Source organism: Epargyreus clarus, unplaced genomic scaffold, assembly GCF_041222505.1.
Source record: "Epargyreus clarus isolate Ecla_fem2 unplaced genomic scaffold, WU_Ecla_fem_2.2 ptg000032l, whole genome shotgun sequence".
Taxonomy (NCBI): domain Eukaryota; kingdom Metazoa; phylum Arthropoda; class Insecta; order Lepidoptera; family Hesperiidae; genus Epargyreus; species Epargyreus clarus.
The window spans coordinates 2,652,545-2,673,581 of NW_027332237.1; the positions used below are offsets into that span (position 1 = coordinate 2,652,545).

Below are 21,037 nucleotides of genomic sequence, written 5' to 3' on the forward strand. Positions count from 1 at the left end.
AAAGTCGAAGAATAGACAAAAACACTTTTTAACGTAAGGAATAAGGATGTGCTTTCATAGGTCACTATACTCTTTGGTGCTTTCTAACAGAGATCGATTTTAAATCGATTCGCATCGAAAAATATCGAAGAGAAAAATGACGATTATTTAAAAATCGTTTTCTTATAGATTGTTCCATTACTTGGAGAATATATATAAAATGCCATCTATAAATATTAATAAACTCAGATTTAGAAAAATCTAAAAAAATCTTTCCATACTTGTTTAGGGTTGTTAACGTTTTTATTTCTACTTACCCTTCTTTGGTATGTATGTAATCATTATCTTCATTTTTTTCAACAAAGTTTCGTTTTATAATGCCAATAAAATTGACGCTACATTGTTTTTGTTCGCTTATTATTAAGATCAAACAAAATATAAGGACTTAAATAAAAAGCAATAATCAGATTATATTTTATTTACTCTCAAAAGTACATCCATATATCCTTACATACATTAATCATCATATTTGGAAAAAATACTATTACCATTGATATTCCTAAAATAAATTGTATACAATTCATTAATTAAAATTCCCGCTTTGTACTGAAAAAAATATAACTTATTTTACTGTAAAAATGAATATATATTAAAGAAAAATGAATATATATTTTTATTATGTAAACACTACATTTATCAGACACATAATATACAACTATTACATCTATGGAACCATCTTACAATATACTTACAACTAAACAAATAAATTAGAAAAATACTAAATTAATGATAACATATAAAAATGCTATTGAAGGCATAATGTCCAGTAAATGTACGAGAAAAAAATATGATTTTTAAGGGACAGTTGTCAGCCCTTAAAAATCATATTTTTTCTATTGATCATAGTTATAGTTATATTCGTTAAGATAGGTGGTTTGTTATCTTCGCCGCAAAATTACTGTTGCATCTAAACCATACAAATATTTCCATCCACGATAATAAAAAGGCAAATAAATTATTTGGAAATGCAAATTTATAAAGTTTTACGAGGCCCATACACAAATAGAAAAAGTTTAACGAGGCCCGTATACAAATAGAAGCCCCTATACCTCTTCTGAGTGGGCTAATACTATAACATTTATTATAATCATAAATATTATGCCAATAATGCATTAACCATAGACATATTTATTACTTTATACGATATTTTATACGATTATAATACTACAACACTCAATATTTTAAACAACTTTTTTACAAGTTTGTAGAGGGAAACCTCTATAAAGGTACAATATAATTAATAAATAGACATTATGCACAATTATATAGCTATAGTCCGATCCATAATTAGGTGTCCAAAATGTAAACAAAGATGTTGACCTATCAAGAGAATGTTTCAAACTGTAGTTTCTTATTTTTACGATATTAAAGTAATACAAAGATAATAAAATAATAATCTAAATAAATTAAGATCAATTAATATTTTCTAATATTTACATTAACTCAATTTCGTTCCATACAGTAATAAATTAATAATAATGAAAACAAGGTTTATGGTAGATAATTAAAATGTGATATTGATAACACAATCGGGATACAAAACATTTTTTGTGCCGCCATTTTTAAGTTTCGTACTTGATGTTCTTCATTCTCGTGATCGTGGTCGAACTCTAATGTTTTCTCGTTTTCATAGCGCGTATGTTAAAATTGTATGTAGTTATTAAATATTTGTTTTTTGTTATATTTCTTAAAGTTTTAGTTTCTTGTCAATTTATTAAGGTTTACAATACATGTAATCCTTCTTTTGACAATGACATTTCTTTGTTTACATTTTGGACACCTAATTCTGAATCAGACTATAGTAAATAGCATAGATTGCATAGAATTACATAATTTCGTTAACTTCTGCAATATGATGTAAAGATTTCTTATAATTAGACATCAGATTATATGGAATTTGCATTACATTTTTTGACGTTATTGCATATTTTCGTATTTTCCCATTGATAGTGCATATATCACTAGTTACTGACTATAAGATCACTACTATAACTGGTATTACATATAATAAATACAATTAAGAGCCATAAAACATATTTTAATACAGTTATATTAATTTTATTATACGTTGTTTACGTATTATTCATCATCGCCCCAGCGCTATCTATTTTTGTGTTATACCTATAAGTAAGTATTGTTGAAAATAATAAAATGAATAATAATAAGTAAAAAATAATGAATTCGACTCGTACTTGGCGAATTATTTTTATTAGACCCCTATACGCGATTGGATGAGCGAATGCTATAACAGCATATTTCTGCCGTATGTGTGTAATGTATATTTGTATATTTGTGCGGGAGTCAATACAGGAATACTTAGTGTATTCGTTAATATAATGAGGAAATGGAATTTTGTTCAACTTAAATCCTATTTATATTCCACCTAAGTTAAATAAATAATCTTAAAATTATCATTACGTCTACCATTCATGTTTTATCTTTAAGTAGTATGTCCGACTAAACAGTGTATTTATATCTTGTAACTTTTTCTTCTTTATAGTCTGCAGTGCTAGTACATTAAGTAAAGTTACGATTCCAGTAAAGACGCGAGTAATAATATGTGGATAACATACTCGGCTGTATTCGCTACACACCACAATGCTGGACAATTTTTCACGAGCGTAGGTATTTCAGCGCGAAATCACAAAATTATTCGTCTGAATTTGTGCATATTCGTCATTGTTTGGCAACCATTCGCACTGTCACCACAATGTTCACCAAATTGGACACAGCACAGGCGTAACAAAATTATTCGTCTGTATTCGTGCATATTCGTCATTGTTTTGGCGAATTACTCGTTTTGGTAAATTCGACACAGCACAGTCTCCGCAGTATTATTCGTCTGTATTCGTGCATATTCGTCATTATTTGGCAAACTACTCGCTGATTAGTGAAATTTGACACAGTAGTCTTCGCGGTAATATTCGCCTATATTCGTACCCGCGTCCACACATTCGCCGCTCTACTCGCCGGTGTTCGCGCAGTACCCGTGCAGGGTCTCGACGCCGTGGCGGCCGGCCACACGCGCGCCGCCGCAGCACACCAGCGGGCTGATGTTCGCGTTGTGCAGCTCCGATATTTGTGTCGCACACGCCGCCGCCGGATCCCCGGAGCCCGTGAGGTAGCCCAACCTGGATAGATTATAGTGTCAACTATAAAAATTGTGATATGTGATAGGCCTCCTGTGTAAGTTTACGCTATAACTATATGGATTACTGTGGATATTTGTAATCAACCCCCGACAGTATTAAAACCCTCTTGTGGTCGGTCACGGTCACAGATGCGTTGCTACCCCTGAGGACTGAACTGGAACGCCTCCAATAAGTATATCTCCCTTAAAGTGCAACGCAACAGCGCTGAACACCGCTGTTATTAGGCAAAAACAGGTGTGACAGTGGTGCCACTGGAGAGGAACCACATAAAGTCCTACCACCTTCTTTATTCAAATACTAATACACTCTTTTAACCAACTTCAAAAAGCAAAAGTCGTATAATTGTTTTGAATCATAATAGGTAGACAGTTCAAATTTTCACAATACATTAATGCGTTTAAAAAAAAAAACATAATTAATGAAAATTTGATGGTACGGAACTCTCCATGTTCGAGTTCAACTTACACTTATTTATTTCATACTTACCAGAACTCATTCCCAGGATGTGCGTTACTATCCCAAGGGTAAGTCAGTACCAACATCTTCCCTTCGTGTTCACCCGTCAGCCTGGACGCTGGCTCTCTGTTCTCCAACTGAACATTTATACCACCTGAAAACAACAATAACAACATATTTCAATTTAAAATTGTACGTCTCTTTTAGCAGACAAGTTCGGTATAAAATTAAGCAAATTTTATACGAAACCAAACATATAAATTTGTACAAATAAAATATTTAATTTATCATCAACCCATTACTGTCCCACTGTTGGGCACGGGTCTCCTCTCATAATGAGAAGGATTAGGCCATAGTCCACCGCGCTGGCCAAGTGCGTATTGGTAGACTTCACATACCTATTTTCTTTAATTTCTCTCAGGTGTTCAGGCTTCTTCAAAATGATTTCCTTCAATGTTAAAGCAACTGTTAAATAATTATAATTTTCTACTAAATAATTTATAATTTCAGATAACTTTGAATACGAACCCTAGACCCTAGTCTAGACCTTAGGGTTCGTATCAAGAGATCACGAGCAAGAGATCACATGTCATACTAATAATTATTTAAGAACAATATTTTAGGGAAATTATGTATGTAATACAATCACATACCTCTAGGATGTTGCTTGTTTTCGAGAAATAGTTTCCTCGGTAATTCTGTGTCACTGTAGATGTTGAATAGGTCTGAAAATAATAACATTTTTTTATAATATAGAGGTACCGACAAGTATGCAATCTGCCTGATAGTAAGTGGGTACTACAGCCCATGAACATCTATAATCAACCCTTGATAAGAGAAGATGCATTGTTACCCTTGAGGATTAGATTCCTACATGAGATCGGCCACAGATGCGCCGCTACCCCTACGGACTAAGCTGGAACGCTTCGGAAAAGTATATCTCCCTTACCACACCCTTCAAACCAGAACACAGCAGCGCTTAACACTGCTGTTATTATTCAGAAAAGTGTGTCGGTGATGTCTCCACATTTGAACCACGAAAGGTTCTACCAACTTTCACATAAAAGGAAATTGTTAAAATATACACATACTTTTTAGATCATTCTTATTGTCTAGTGTCACTTGTCACTTCTAAACGATAGTCTCAATTTAAACAAAACTAGAAAACTGCAAATTGCTTTTTGACAAAGGGAGATCTCCCTGTAGGCTTGGTGATCATGCCCGGGGAGCGGTCGTGCTCCGACAGGCTCAGTTCGGATCTTGTATATCGATACCTTAATTCGCAAATTAGCCAACTCCACTTTTTGTCAAAATGTTTTTCATATTTATTTTCATAATAGTGGCGTTGAACAAAAATCAAAATAAATAAAAAAAACATTTTGAAAAAAAGTGGAGTTGGCTCATTTGCGAATTAAGTTATCGATATATGTACGATGTTTAGAAAACTTCGATAGCGTGATTCAGCAGCGCCATCTCTTGACGAGTAGCGGGAAGTTGCTACAGCTATTTTACTTTAGAAATAAACTAGCTGACCCGGCAACTTTGTACCGCTTCAAAATCTATTTATCAAATATATTTCATATAAAATATAGCCTATATTACTCGTGGATAATGTAGCTTTCGAATGGTGAAAGAATTTTTAAAATCAGTCCAGTAGTCTTTGAGCCTATTCATTACAATCAAACAAACAAAGTTTTCCTCTTTATAATCCTTACTAATATTATAAATCCGAAAGTAACTCTGTCTGTCTGTCTGTCTGGTTGTCTCTTCTTCACGCCTAAACCACTGAACCGATTTTAATGAAATTTTGTACAAAGATAGTTTTTATCCCGGAAATCCCACGGAAACTAGGAATGGCGATCTAAGATCGATTAATCGGAGAATCGATCTTTTGGACCAAAAAAATCGATTATTTTAATCGATATTAGTAAGGATTGAATCGTAAACTATGCATTTGATCAAGTGATGATCTTTAGCAAAGTTGTTGTCCATGAGCCCACGAAGGTTCCAGAGTTGGTACAACCAATTTTCGCCAGATGGTGCCACTGTCGTTAAAATGAAGGTACGAATTTTCAGTTTTATGTATTTCATATTATTTTGTTTTAAACGCGGGCGAAGCCGCGGGCAAAAACTAGTATTAGTATAGTAGTATAGGTTATATTACTCACCCAAAACACCCTGAGTAGGTCGTAGATAAGAAAAGTTGACATCAGAGACGTGATTCAACATGTTAGTCTGCAACAACGCGTGGACCCGCTCCATGAAACTCAGCATGAACATGTCCGTCTGATGCAATGATATCTTCCATACACCTAAACCTAGGAGAAATGATTCTCTATAGAATTCTGTTTGTAATTCTTAAAAAAAAAAACGCTTTTTACACTCACAGCCCCACACTAGGATTCCCTGTATCGTGGGTGCCATGGACACACACAGAGACAAATACACAAACACCCAGACCCAGAAACAGAAACCTAAATTCATTATTTAGATTTCTGTCTGGCCGGGGATCGAACCCGGGACCCTCTGCTCGTCAGACTGGTATGGTGGACAAATAGCTCTATTTATTTATTTATTTATGCAATAATAACATAACATAATGTACACTAAATATATTAGTAAAGCTTGAAATCATTAGAGAAAACAGGAAAGTCCCATTACAATTACAGGTGAAGGCTGTATGCTATAGAAAGACGCAAGTATATAAAAAAAAAATCGATTTCATAAGTTTTCTGTTATAGTCCGCGTGAAACTGCTAGTCCGCTCTGAATATAATAATGAATCGCGTCCCCATAGCAAATTGTATGACTACACCTGCTCGCAACAACTTCAGAGCGGACTAGCAGTTTGGTGCGAACTATACTTATTAAATTCATAGCGTGTGCCATGAGTATATTATTCTTTTAATTAGTTTGACAGTTTTTGTTAAGTTTTTTATATCTGTCTTATCTCACTTGGTTTTTAGGTGCTGTCAAGGATTTTTAAAGATTTTTGACTATTTCTTTAAATAGTTTACAAAATTTACAAAACGGTGATGGCTAATATCGGTTTGACGATGCGTGGCGCTTTGGTATATAGTACCGGGTTCGACACTCGGTCAAACAGATATTCAAACAGCATTTTTGAATATCTGTTTGACCAAGTTGGACTTGTCTAAATAGAAAATGCTATGAAATGTGAAAATGTGAATATAGTAATGTTCATTATATTAATCTTAATGTACATTTTGTTTATAATACACTTTTAACCACTGTTTAAGTACATACATTTGTAGTTGTACGTTTGTAGTATACAATTCTCCACAGTTACACGGAGCAGTAACACTACAGACTCACCCAAGCCGACGATGTTGACGAACGCGGACTGGCCGCGCTCCTTGGCGCGCCAGTCGGCCTCTAGCGGCATCGTCAGTGTCGTCACACGGAGCAGTAACACTACAGACTCACCCAAGCCGACGATGTTGACGAACGCGGACTGGCCGCGCTCCTTGGCGCGCCAGTCGGCCTCTAGCGGCATCGTCAGTGTCGTCACACGGAGCAGTAACACTACAGACTCACCCAAGCCGACGATGTTGACGAACGCGGACTGGCCGCGCTCCTTGGCGCGCCAGTCGGCCTCTAGCGGCATCGTCAGTGTCGTCACACGGAGCAGTAACACTACAGACTCACCCAAGCCGACGATGTTGACGAACGCGGACTGGCCGCGCTCCTTGGCGCGCCAGTCGGCCTCTAGCGGCATCGTCAGTGTCGTCACACGGAGCAGTAACACTACAGACTCACCCAAGCCGACGATGTTGACGAACGCGGACTGGCCGCGCTCCTTGGCGCGCCAGTCGGCCTCTAGCGGCATCGTCAGTGTCGTCACACGGAGCAGTAACACTACAGACTCACCCAAGCCGACGATGTTGACGAACGCGGACTGGCCGCGCTCCTTGGCGCGCCAGTCGGCCTCTAGCGGCATCGTCAGTGTCGTCACACGGAGCAGTAACACTACAGACTCACCCAAGCCGACGATGTTGACGAACGCGGACTGGCCGCGCTCCTTGGCGCGCCAGTCGGCCTCTAGCGGCATCGTCAGTGTCGTCACACGGAGCAGTAACACTACAGACTCACCCAAGCCGACGATGTTGACGAACGCGGACTGGCCGCGCTCCTTGGCGCGCCAGTCGGCCTCTAGCGGCATCGTCAGTGTCGTCACACGGAGCAGTAACACTACAGACTCACCCAAGCCGACGATGTTGACGAACGCGGACTGGCCGCGCTCCTTGGCGCGCCAGTCGGCCTCTAGCGGCATCGTCAGTGTCGTCACACGGAGCAGTAACACTACAGACTCACCCAAGCCGACGATGTTGACGAACGCGGACTGGCCGCGCTCCTTGGCGCGCCAGTCGGCCTCTAGCGGCATCGTCAGTGTCGTCACACGGAGCAGTAACACTACAGACTCACCCAAGCCGACGATGTTGACGAACGCGGACTGGCCGCGCTCCTTGGCGCGCCAGTCGGCCTCTAGCGGCATCGTCAGTGTCGTCACACGGAGCAGTAACACTACAGACTCACCCAAGCCGACGATGTTGACGAACGCGGACTGGCCGCGCTCCTTGGCGCGCCAGTCGGCCTCTAGCGGCATCGTCAGTGTCGTCACACGGAGCAGTAACACTACAGACTCACCCAAGCCGACGATGTTGACGAACGCGGACTGGCCGCGCTCCTTGGCGCGCCAGTCGGCCTCTAGCGGCATCGTCAGTGTCGTCACACGGAGCAGTAACACTACAGACTCACCCAAGCCGACGATGTTGACGAACGCGGACTGGCCGCGCTCCTTGGCGCGCCAGTCGGCCTCTAGCGGCATCGTCAGTGTCGTCACACGGAGCAGTAACACTACAGACTCACCCAAGCCGACGATGTTGACGAACGCGGACTGGCCGCGCTCCTTGGCGCGCCAGTCGGCCTCTAGCGGCATCGTCAGTGTCGTCACACGGAGCAGTAACACTACAGACTCACCCAAGCCGACGATGTTGACGAACGCGGACTGGCCGCGCTCCTTGGCGCGCCAGTCGGCCTCTAGCAGCAAAGTCTCGGCCAGTATTAGCAGTCTCTTGTAGTACACCTCGTTGTCGAATGTCTCGCACTCGGGCGCTATGGACAGCTTTATGAAACGCTCCTTGTATTGACGTTCGACGCTCTTGTATCGTATGTCCATTGCGTCTATCTCTTCGTACGTGTAGTTTTCGACCTGGTAATCATTAAAATAATTATAAATACTTTCAATAACATAATATCCACGTTACGATACTTATACAAGGCGTTTAAAGCAATGCTTCAGTGGGCGACCTCAGGTAGAGTTTTAATCCTATCTGGGGTTGATTTTAGTTCATGATCAGCGATAGCCACTTACTTATTATCTATCTAGCGACATACTTCTTAGCTATTTACCATTAGCTAGCTGATGCTAAGTGGCCCATGCCGCCCATGGACATCTGTAATTGTTATAAGATAAGAGCCCTAACTGTGGTCAGCCACGGATCAGTGAACGCCCTTAAGAAGTAAGCATGAACGCTTCGGATAACTATTTCTCCCTTACCACACCGTTCAAACCAAAACACAGCAGCGCTTAACACTGCTGTTATAGGACAGAAATAGGTGTGGCGTTGGTGACGCCAGAGTCGAACCACAAAGCGTTCTACCATCTTCATAAGATTTGCACATGTGTTGAACTTAGTCCTCAGCGGTAACGGCACATCTGTGGACGACCTCAGGTAGGAATATCTAATCCTATCTGGGATTGATTACAGACGTCCATGGGCGGCAGTAGCCACTTACCAACAAGTAGACTGCACTGCTCCTTTCCTACTCCTATTATTACAAAAAATAAAAATGACCAATCTCAGATAGGACTCTAATCCTATCTGAGGTTGATTATCCACTTACTATAAATACTCATTAGCTACTACTATAATACTAAAACCCACCTCAAAGAACTCAGCCCACATCTGCCTCCACATGTGTCTATTGGGCGACTCGTGTTGATCATCACCGTGCACATACGTGTTGTTCAACACATGTGCGAATCGCACGGGTGTGGGTGTATCCCCGTACCCATTCTCCGGTACGTTCTGTACCCCCGTCAATATCATGTCCTCGTAGTCCATGCGGTTGAGGCGTTCGAACCTGGGACCGATGAGACCTGGAAATAATAGCATTTTTGTTATTAGGTCAAGTAGAGTAGATTGATCGTAGATGGCTTCATACATGTGACATTTAGACACTTCTCGTTATATGTGATAGGAGGAGGATATGATGTACATACACACACACATGCAAAGAGAGAAAGAGAGAGTCAGCTATATATTATGACGTCACAAAACGAATGACGTACAAACGACGACACAAGACTATAGGGTGAGAATTTGAACAGTTTAAATGACGTTTCTCGTTTAAACACATTTCGTCAAGTAGTGTTGCACATTCTCACATTGCAGATGCATGTGTCAATATATGAATAGCTGAGGTGCCCTGCACTATTTTTTATCATTTTTTTAAGATGTGTCACATTGATCCATGTCCGTTGCTATAAGCGTATTTTATTCATATAACTCAGGCCAATTGAAACAATTAGCGTCTTGCTTGGCCGAGAATCGACCCCAGAACCTCACCAATGATGAGCGCGTTCGGCTCAACATCCTCCTCGCGCACAACACTTTGAATATTGAAGTGAACCACGTCGCCATAGCAAATTGTATGACTGCACCTGCACGCAACAACTTCATAGCGGACTAGCAGTTTGGCGCGGACTATACAAGCGTATTCTCTATACGTAACTCAGTCACTCACCAATGATGAGCGCATTCGGCTCGGCGTCCTCCTCGCGCACGACGCCGGAGTTGTGTCGGCTGGCCTCGTTGACGCACTCGGTGAAGCCGCTCACCGCCACCAGCGCGGACAGCTTCAGCTCGTCGTAGCTCAGCACGTTCTCTAGCACCAGGGGGCGCTGCTGTTGCTGTGTGCCCACTTCCTCCCAGCCCTCCTCGCTGGAAAAAAATTCAAGTTAATAATACGCCACGACTAGGTTTGGCAGTTGTCTTGTCACCCATAATATATTAAGTTCGCCCTTTGTAACCACTAGGTTTAAATAAATAAATAAATAAATAAATATAGTAAATTGTACCATATTATATTATACTAGCTGACCCGGCAAACGTTGTGTTGCCATATAAATAAAAAAAATGTTAAGGGTGCACAACCCTTATCACTTAGGGGTATAAAAAATAGATAGTAGCCGATTTTCAGACCTACTAAATATGCATACAAAATTTAGTGAAAATCGGTGAAGCCGTTTCGGAGGAGTACAGTAACTAAAATTAAAAAACCTTTTCCCTCAGACAACAAATTTCATCAAAATCAGTCCAGTCGTTTAGGAGGAGTTCAGTGACATACACACGCACATAAGAAATACATATATATAAAGATGGTACATTATATTCAAGTGTATCTCGCCCGAAATTGCTTCATAAGGAGCAGAAATAAGTCATAAGACTTTACTGTAGTGAGTTAACGAAAAAAATTGTGAGTATCAAAAATGGGTACTATATTTTTTCTGGATTTACCAAAATCTTTCTTATTAATTTTTTAATAAATACTTAATTTTTTACAATTTTCTTGAAATACTGTTTTGTTTTATGACATGACTCTTATAGGAGACTTTGAAGTTATAGAGGTTATAGAGGGCAGTGCATCTTGACTAATCTCAAGTAAAACTTTAATACTATCTAAATTTGATCATCAAGTGGACTACACACTTGTTCATTACTTTTTTATAATGAACTAGTGGTGTCCGCGGCTTCGCCCGCATTTTAAACAAAATAATATGACATACATAAAACGGAAAATTTGTACCTGCATTGGAATGACAGTGGTACCATCTGTCGAAAATTGGTCTTACCAACTCCCAAACCCTCGTGGGCTCTTGGACAACAACTTTGGTAAAGATCATCAATTGATTAAATGCATAGTTTCCGATTCTATAACTACTTACGAATTAAAAATTAATTAAAAAACCTTTTACCACGGACTAAATTGTGAATCTAAACCATTCTCAAGTCTCCTTGAACACACACAACAAATTTCATCAAAATCAGTCCAGTCGTTTAGGAGGAGTTCAGTGACATACACACGCACATAAGAAATATATATTATATAAAGATAAAGATTAATACTTAAATGATAAATCCGCATGTAACAACTCCACCTCTAAGATCAATAATTGCAAATTTGCACACAGTTTCTTTTGCCGCTTCTTCTCCATAGCGAAACAACTACCGAAGCGGTGATAGTTTGTTGACTTTCGAAAAGTATTCTATATAATTTACAGATTTGAATTACCCAGATTCTCCAGACAATAGCTTGTAATGGTCCTCGGGATACATGAAGGAGACCGCGCGTTTTTTCAGTATTCTATCTATGAGCTGTGGCACTGTCATATCTTTGTAGAATGGCTTCTCTATTGGAGAGCCGAATTTTCTGTGAATTAATAAAATTTGTTATAAGGCTATATCTTAAGATTGGTTTCATATGTGTGTTAAGAAAAATGTTACAGTCCACGCCAAACTGCTAGTCCGCCCTGAATATAGAAATGAATCACGTCGCGATAGTAAATTGTATCACTATACCTGCTCACAACAACTTCAGAGCAGACTAGCAGTTTGGCGCGGACTATACCATACGAGCTTTTGTCCGCGGCTTCGCTCGCGTTACGAAGTAATGTTTTCATCACCTATTTTATCCCCTTGGGGGTAGAATTGATCAAAATCCTTTCTTAGCGGATGCCTACGTCATAACATCTACCTGCATGCCAAATTTCAGCCCGATCCGTCCAGTGGTTTGGGCTGTGCGTTGATAGATCACTATGTCAGTCAGTCACCTTTGAGTTATATATATTTAGATTAGTCCTCAGGAGTGGCAACACATCTGTGATTGTATTATTTAGATCATCTGTTCTATATAGTTATTTTTCATGGGCGGCAGAGACAGTGACCACAAAAACAGCAGTGTTAGGCGCTGCTGTGTTCCTGTTTGAAGGGTGTGGTAAGGGAGACAGACTTTTCCGAGGCGTCACAGCTTAGTCCTCAGGGGTAGCGGCGCATCTGTGGCCGACCACAGGTAGGAATATCTAACCCTATCTGGGGTTGATTACAGATGTCCATGGACGGCATTAGCCACTTATTATCAGGTGGTCTGGAAGCTTATCTGCTACTCTTACTTTATAAAAATAATACAATATCGTTCTCACCTTTTATATATAAGGAAGTGAGTCATCATATGCAGTGCTCTCTCATGTATGATAGGGTAGGTGGTATTTATATTACTTTTCAGTCGATCTTGAGGCCTTTTCTTCTTTAATCTCTCCAATCTGTAAGACAACTTTATTTTTGAAAACATATTTATGATAGTTGATTCATATATTTATGTATTTAATTAGGGTGAAGATTTTCAAGTGTGCATATAATACTGAAAAATAATGACACAACTCTATAAATTTCATTGAACCACATCATACATAACAAAAAGAATATGCAACAACTTGGTCGTTTTAATTTGAATGTTTTCAAAAAATTTACTCTTTTATCTCTATTTTTTTAATTTATTTTTCCCAACCTCAAAAAAGTAAAAAAAAACTTAAAATCAAGCCACTTGGGCTGTAGGGCGTGCCAAAGAATGCAACATACATATGCACCAAACTTCTAGTCCGCTTTGAAGGGTTAGTGAACAAAGCTTATGCTCGATAGCAACAGTATGTGAACACTAATGCAACAATGTATCCGTGGCCCAGAGTGGGCAGCGGCCAGGAGATATCTGCACTGTCTTCATCGCGCTAATATCTACAATTTGCTGGTGAGAAATGAGTTGCGTAACTCATTTCTGTATCCTGAGTGGACTAGAAACTTGGCGCGTACTCTACCACATTACCCTCCGCAGCCACTTAAGCTATTGTTAAACGTACATACCTAACAACTTGTATAGGAAATTTGATCGGAAACGCTCTGCTCCTTTCTATGATATCCTCTACATCATATGTCATGTTGATTGGGGGCACTTCAAGACACTGTCTCAACATATCATATGTCTCTTCCGTCATTTTTGGGTAACGCCATTCTTTTCTTGACCTGTAATATTAACAACAATAATACATAAATTACTTTCTACCAACTGTAAAATAAATAATAATACATAAATCATCTTATCATCCGAGGTTCAAATCTCAGGCTCACACCTCTGATTTTAAAATTATGAGCATATTAGAAATTAATTATCACATGCTTAAACGGTGAAGGAAAACATCGTGAGGAAATCTGCACACCTGAGAGATTTATTAAAAAAGAAAAAAAATCTCAAAGGTACATACATATGTAAAATCTACCAATACGCACTTGGCCAGCGCGGTGGACTATGGCCTAATCCTTCTCACTTTGAGAGGAGACCTGTGCACAGCAGTGGGACAGTAATGGGTTGAGGATGAAATGATGATGAAATAAATCATCTACAATTGATTAGTACTTCAATGTTGGCCACAGGTGTAGTTTAAAAGTGGGAGAAATTTAGGCTATGAAGGGGGTAGAGCCCTCTGTGGTTCAACTCTGGCGGTACCACCACACCCAATTTAAGTATATGTTAAGTGCTGCTGTGTTCTGGTTTGAAGGGTGTGGTAAGAAAGACATACTTTTCAGAAACATTCCAGCTCTTTCTCCTAATTCCTTAGTTCTTAAAACTTAGGAACTCAATCAAATCAAATCAAATACTTTTTTTTTAATTCAAAATAGGTTCTTTACAGAGCACTTTTTGAATGTCAACTAACACCACTTCACAAGGTGTTTCGTTATGGAGAAGAAGCAGCGAAACAAACTCCATAACACACATCTTTTTAAAAAAAAAAAATGTGTTATACAATGGCTCGTAACCTCAGACCACACCGTTTTATCTGTCAAATAATCACTCAGCCTATAGTATGCTTTTTTACATAGCGTTTGTTTAATGACAAGTTTAAACTTCTTTTCTGTGAGATTCAAGATGTAGTTGGGTATTTTCAATTAAATTCTAATTCACACATAATATTAAACAATCAGAGGTGTATGCTTTTTTTTTTTTTTTGTTAACGAGGGGGAAACCTTCAAAAGGTGCCGTGGGAGCGACACGGGGTTATGTGGGACTCTTACCGCACTAAAACCCCCCCGGTGGCCGTCCTCGGCGCTGCGTAGAGGACTCCGGGATCTCCAACGGAACGCAACCGGAGTCCTCTTAGCGCTGTGCCCCGTCGGGCTCCGCCCAGGTGAGCTTGATACTCACCACACCGTCTGGTGTGCACGACGGTATGCGACCACACATACCGCCGTCCTTCCCGGGGTCGCTGGCCGGGGGGTTTGAGCTCCCACTCTTGCCGTCCGCAACCCCGGAAGCCCCCTTTTAGTCGCCTCTTACGACAGGCAGAGGATACCGTAGCCCTATTCTGGTCCCGAAACTACAGGGACAAGAGGTGTATGCCTAGGATTCGAAGCTCAGACTTTCCTGATTGAGGGGCTGGGGGCTGTGGGATTGTGGGCCCCAAACCACTATGCTCTTATTTACTTACTGTTCAACAATTATCATCCATCATTGGTATTATTATAACAATATTAGTAAGCTAGTAATTATAATTGTTTTTTATTATGAATATATTTATAGAAGGAGATAAATATTTGTGAAGGAAGTAATTACTAATATGTATATGAATGAGATAGTATTACATGGGTTCTTAGGAAACATGCTGCTTTTAAAATTAATTACGTTCATCAATTGTTTTTTTTTTATAATATAGGAGTAGCAGACGAGCATGCAGTCCACCTGAGGGTAAGTGGCTACTGCCGCCCATGGACATCTGTAATCAACCCCAGGTAAGATTAAATTCCTATCTGAGGTCGGCCACAGATGCGCCGCTACCCCTGAGGACTAAGCTGGAACGCCTCGGAAAAGTCTGTCTCCCTTACCACACCCTTCGAACCGTAACACATCAGCGCCTAACACTACTGTTATTAGGTAGAAATAGGTGTGGCAGTGGTGCTGCCAGAGTCGAACCACAAAGGATTCTACCACCTTCAAACATATCTACATTTTGTCAATTTTACAGGAGAGCAAAAATACTGTGAGAATTCGCCACTTCAAACTTTCGCAGATCATTAATAGAGATAATATACAGTAGTTGAAATAAAAATATACATTAATATATTGTCGTACTATTAGAGTTTTGAAAAATATAAAAAGAAATGTTTATAAATGCTTACAAAGACACATTATATTTTTTTATATATTCGGTATTTTATTTATTAAATATTGAATATAAAGTCAATTTGTTTTGCCATTTCATAAAAGACTACATTGTGAACAGTTTTGTGAAAAAAAAACAACTCTTGATTTTTGTACATACGTTCATCTGACTCTTACACCGCGATATACCTCCATCCTTTGAATCTACTTTAATTATACTTAATTTCAGTATCAATAGTTCTCTTGTTTTTTTACGCCGTAGTTTTATAATAATTTTAATAACAGGCACTTACCAAACGTATTCTTCTAACTCGCGCAAAAATGCCATTGTTGAGATTTTACTTTAAAAATAGTAACGTTCGAACAAATATAAATTTAATTTTATGTTACCGCGTAATTTATAGCAATAATCAACGTAATTTAGCCATATTACTCTACAATAGGCGGTCCATACGCCGGATGAAAGAAATTTCGCTTGCATTTAATAAACTTCGCACTTTACAATAACCAAATTAATACTGTTTAGGTGATCAAAATACACATATATACAATTGATTGATTTCTTCAACGATACGACCAATATTTGAGTTCAATGTAATCGTAAAACACTTGTTATTACAATAAACAACTTGCAATTTTCGCGGAATGCCATTTTGATTTTGTGATCAATTTCCTTTTTGCTTGGATGATTGTCAAACTTTATTGTCTATGTCTACCTGTACGCTTGTTAATTGATTAGTCTACTTCCTTCCTGCTTTATATCTTTATATACAGGATGTGATGAATCATTAATACTTTCTAAATTTAAATATATGTTTTGATTATATAATGTATACATTTATGATTTTTTTAAATAAAATTGTAATATACGTATGAATTGTATTTGTTTTATTTATTGTCTGTTATGATTTAGTAATACCATAGACAAGAGTAACGTTTAAATCGAATGGTGGTAATCTCAAATTGTCAAATAATTCGATACAATTTTGAGTAATAAATATGTAAATGTAAATAGGATGGGGGAAAACAGAGTCATTCCCTTATGAAAAAAATGTGTGGACATTACCAAACGAGTGTTTGCTAGCTTTTTTCAGTATATGAATCTATTTTTACTGTACATACTTTCACTTTCAAGCCTTCATTGTGAAAATTGATGACGTCTATATCACAAGATGCGCGAAGTTTGATAGTTTTGGATAGGATAGATAACCTCATAGACACTCACACATCATCGACACTCAGACATCGATTATATAACAGTCAAAAAACTTTTAATCGATTAGAATAAATATCGATTATTTATGAACATCCCTAATATGTTCACACTTGACAAGTTGACATGTGTTTTGGCGGGAATATTGGCATTTGGCAAGCTCAGCTGGGTGTTATTGTTTGTCACTAATTATGTTCAAATCAGACTTTCTCTACAATTTTCGAATACGATTCCTGTTAATATGTAAATAAAGTAGACACAAACGTCTCCAACAGTTTTCTTAATCGTTAATGCGATCTCGTGGGGAAAATGGGTGACTTGCAGCATATACGCGCCGAGGTGAACAATGCGTTTAAACTCAGTGGTTTTATTATTCGGCGTGAGGCGACTACATTTGTGGCAGAACAACTGGCTCCTTTGGCTTATGCTGAGCGTCAGAAGATGATAGATAAGTTAACTGCGCACTTACTGCATCAGTGTTTGTCGCAACCGGTTTTAGAGAAACAACACTTGGAATTAGCTTATAAAGAGTGTCAATCGTCAGGATTAGAGGAATCAGAAACGGTGCTTAATGTTATCGATGCGTTTAGTGTCCCGAAACTATGTTACGACAGCGAGAGAAAGAAATTTGTGAAAGACATTAATGTTAATAATAGTTTGTATCCAGAACCCAAATGGAAGGCCCAACTCTTGATCGACAGGTATACAGTGATCTGGCAACGAACTATACGGAATAAACTATTTGCGAAGGAGTTATTACCGTCTATGGAGGACGAAAACAAGTTTCAACTGCGAAAAATCGAGGTATTACTTAGTTCTTCGAGTCGTCTTGATGATGTTATCGTGCTGGGGCTATTAACTCAGTTAACAGAAGGCAAATTCTACTTAGAAGACCCAACTGGCAGTGTGTTGCTAGACATGTCGCAAACAAGGTATCATTCTGGCCTATTTACAGAAAGCAGTTTTGTATTAGCCGAGGGTTATTACGACGACAAAGTACTCAATGTTATGGGACTAGTTTTACCACCATCCGAAAATAGAACCACTTCTCTACCTTATTTTGGCAATTTGAACACTTTTGGAGGGAAATCAAAGACTTTGTTAAAGAATTCCCAAAGTTTACTCAAAATTGAGGCAGAAAATGAGGATGGTATGTTAGTTTTCTTGTCGGATGTCTGGTTTGATAACTTAAAAGTAATGTCTAAGTTGAAAACTCTCTTCTTGGGTTATAACGACTTTCCACCGATTGCTATAATATTCCTGGGAGAGTTCCTTTCATGTCCATATGGTTATGAGCACAGTACGCAACTGAAAGCAGCGTTAACAAACTTAGGAGATATTCTACACCCATTTACTAAATTAAGAGAATCATGTAAGTTTATATTTGTGCCTGGAAGAGGGGATCCGGCAGCGCCAAACATTCTTCCTCGACCACCCATCCCAAGCTCAATTACTGAGGAAATAAGAAATAAATTGGGTGACTCGGTAATCTTCACAACAAACCCTTGTAGAGTGCAATACTGCACACAGGAGTTCGTTATAATCAGGCAAGATTTGGTCACGAAAATGTGCAGGAACTCAATACATTTCCCTGAAACGGGTGATATACCAGATCACTTAACGAAAACATTGTTAAGTCAGTGCACACTATCACCATTATCGTTAGGAGTGCAACCGATGTATTGGAAGCATGCCGATGCTCTAAATTTGTACCCAATGCCTGACTTGGTGGTTGTTGCGGATAACTTCCAGCCGTACACAAGAAGCTATCAGAATTGCCAAGTAGTCAACCCAGGGTCCTTTCCACACACAGAGTTCTCCTTCAAGGTCTACATACCAGCGTCAAGGACAGTTGAGGACTCCCAAATACCTAATGAGGACACTTGAAAATGAGTGAAAAGAAACAAGTGATAAAGGATTATTTTTTTAATTGGAAACTATATTTACATCCATATAATTATTTAAAAATCACTGTAAAACATTGTGAATGTATATTAATAAGGTTACAATTATATTAATATCATTTAAAAATACTTTTGTGTATAGCCATGAAAATCTTGATCACAATAATAATGTTTTGTAAAAAGTTAAGATGTTAAAAGGCTTATTATAATAAACCTAAGGGGCTGTTCACAAAATATATAATTCATGCATAATTATCTGCTTTTAGTAACTATTAAGACTAAATATCAGCATCTCTTTATTTGAAAAAAAAATAACAATAATTTCATTAACATAATTCTTTTGATATGAACACTTTTGGTGTTACTGTATAATTTCCTTTTTGCATATAAGATTTGAGTGCTTAATGTAAACCACAGAAGGACCTTGCACCAGCTGCCCTCGAGGACCATGTTAGAACTCCTCATATTCTTGAGATTACTAAATCTGTTTAACTATTACCCTTTAAAACAGAGCACAGTAGTTTATCTCGTAATTGGCGTATTGTGACATAGAGGAGTTTTATACAGAGACATATAGGGGATGATGCACTCATGAGATGCATATGAATTGAATATCCTTGTGCATATAAATTGGTTTCAGGCACAGACCTGTATTTGTTTTGAACCCCTATTATTTCAGGCATTTGTTTCGAAATTAAAAAAACATATTGAAATGAACAACATTAAGTGAATAGTCGTATATTTTGTGGACTGCCCCATAACAATCTATTAGTCTTGTGTTTTAAGTTTTAGTTATTATTAAATTATTTCACAGTTTAATAAATATTTACATGCACCCTCTAAAAATATACTTTATAACTAAGTTTATTTGTGTGATTGTTTCTTTAAAGATTTAATAAAAATATTGTTCATATTACACATTATATAAATTAAAATTTACGTATACACTATGCCCTATTTCTTATCACGCGGGTGTATTTATAACCGCGTCTAATGCGTGCCACTCGTATCCTATGGTTTCATAGATACTTTTCCTGTCATGTAAACCACACGCAAACAAGGTAATCTTCAGACACAATAGTTCGCAACTGGGATCGCTCAATTTAGTTTGCGGCTCCTAAACGAACTAGTTTGCTCTTTTAGTTCGCCAGCTCTGAAGAACAGATGAACTAAAAGAGCTAATGATCTGTTTAAATTGTTTTATAAATTTTTATACTGCATTTTGCAGATTATGCAAGATTAAGGAATGCATTAAAATGTTTAAGCTCTTAAACAGGATATACCTATAGATTCATATAAAATATTCTTAAAATGTTACATGTGATATTAATTCGGTTACCGCCATTTTTTCACTAGTTTAGTTAGGAGCTAACGAACTATGGAGCGGGAAATCGGGGATCCAGTTCGCGTAGTTCATCTGTTCAGCTCTATCGAACTAGTTCGTTCGCATACACTACAAAACTAATGCAAGGCGCGGTGAGATGGCAATCGGTAAATTCACACATGCGTTTAAGAAATGTATGTAGAAAACAACCCGTATGACAAGAAAAAGGCCCGTACAAAATAATCTTACAATACTTTGATCATGTAAAACTATTTGTTAATAAAAATAAGTACCTATTTTATCACGAAAATATTTGATCAAATCAAATAAATCAGTAATGTACTTATATTTACATAAAATAATTGTGATGATAACTTAACTTAATACAACCATGTGCTCAATTTTTTTGATTTTTGATATTTTTTTAACATTTAACGTTCAATAATCATATGCTATATTTAGATTCTTTGTGGTATGGGTGGTATAGAATATAGATACACTTTGAACTTTATATTCAACTGGAATAGGAGACAAGATAACGGATAGTTACCAGTGATCTGTATCTGTAGTTGTGTAGCCTTTGTGATTTTTTTTGTTGAATACAACATTTTACTATGTTTCTGTGATAAATTCTATAAATAAAATTTAAGATTTATAAA

General features: G+C 38.2%; 2 protein-coding genes across 5 annotated transcripts; one reads left to right on the forward strand and one right to left on the reverse strand.

Moving 5' to 3' along the window:
• Positions 1–2,850: 2,850 nt before the first annotated feature.
• On the reverse strand, positions 2,851–16,643 carry LOC140755081 (uncharacterized). 4 transcript variants are annotated; one of them, XM_073090278.1, is made up of 11 exons: positions 16,231–16,643; positions 13,648–13,806; positions 12,933–13,052; positions 12,026–12,163; positions 10,478–10,674; positions 9,616–9,830; positions 8,648–8,879; positions 5,816–5,965; positions 4,301–4,372; positions 3,678–3,801; positions 2,855–3,170 (listed from the first exon to the last, which is right to left on the reverse strand). In XM_073090278.1, the coding sequence occupies exons 1-11, from the start codon at positions 16,263–16,265 to the stop codon at positions 3,002–3,004; spliced, it is 1,611 nt and encodes a 536-aa protein (XP_072946379.1). In that variant the 5' UTR covers positions 16,266–16,643; the 3' UTR covers positions 2,855–3,001. The 4 variants fall into 4 exon arrangements, with proteins under 4 accessions (XP_072946378.1, XP_072946377.1, XP_072946379.1 ...); XM_073090279.1 differs by having other exon boundaries at positions 2,856–3,170; positions 5,816–5,959; XM_073090277.1 differs by lacking the exons at positions 8,648–8,879; positions 9,616–9,830; positions 10,478–10,674; ... (2 more) ...; positions 13,648–13,806; positions 16,231–16,643 and adding an exon at positions 6,983–8,641 and having other exon boundaries at positions 2,851–3,170; positions 5,816–5,959.
• Positions 16,644–17,372: 729 nt separating this feature from the next.
• DNApol-epsilon58 (DNA polymerase epsilon subunit 2) lies at positions 17,373–19,221 on the forward strand. Its single transcript, XM_073090317.1, has one exon. It carries the CDS (start codon positions 17,460–17,462, stop codon positions 19,035–19,037), a length of 1,578 nt encoding a protein of 525 aa, XP_072946418.1. The 5' UTR covers positions 17,373–17,459; the 3' UTR covers positions 19,038–19,221.
• Positions 19,222–21,037: the final 1,816 nt, after the last annotated feature.

Bases quoted from the DNA above. Each gene is read 5' to 3' on its own strand.
- LOC140755081 (XM_073090276.1), bottom strand. From the start codon at position 8,606: ATGCCGCTAGAGGCCGACTGGCGCGCCAAGGAGCGCGGCCAGTCCGCG. The intron at 5,966-6,982 runs GTGAGTCTGTAG...CATTTCTCCTAG, and splicing joins CGTCAACATCGTCGGCTTGG to GTTTAGGTGTATGGAAGATA. The intron at 3,802-4,300 runs GTATGTGATTGT...TGTTGTTTTCAG, and splicing joins AAACAAGCAACATCCTAGAG to GTGGTATAAATGTTCAGTTG.
- DNApol-epsilon58 (XM_073090317.1), top strand. From the start codon at position 17,460: ATGGGTGACTTGCAGCATATACGCGCCGAGGTGAACAATGCGTTTAAA.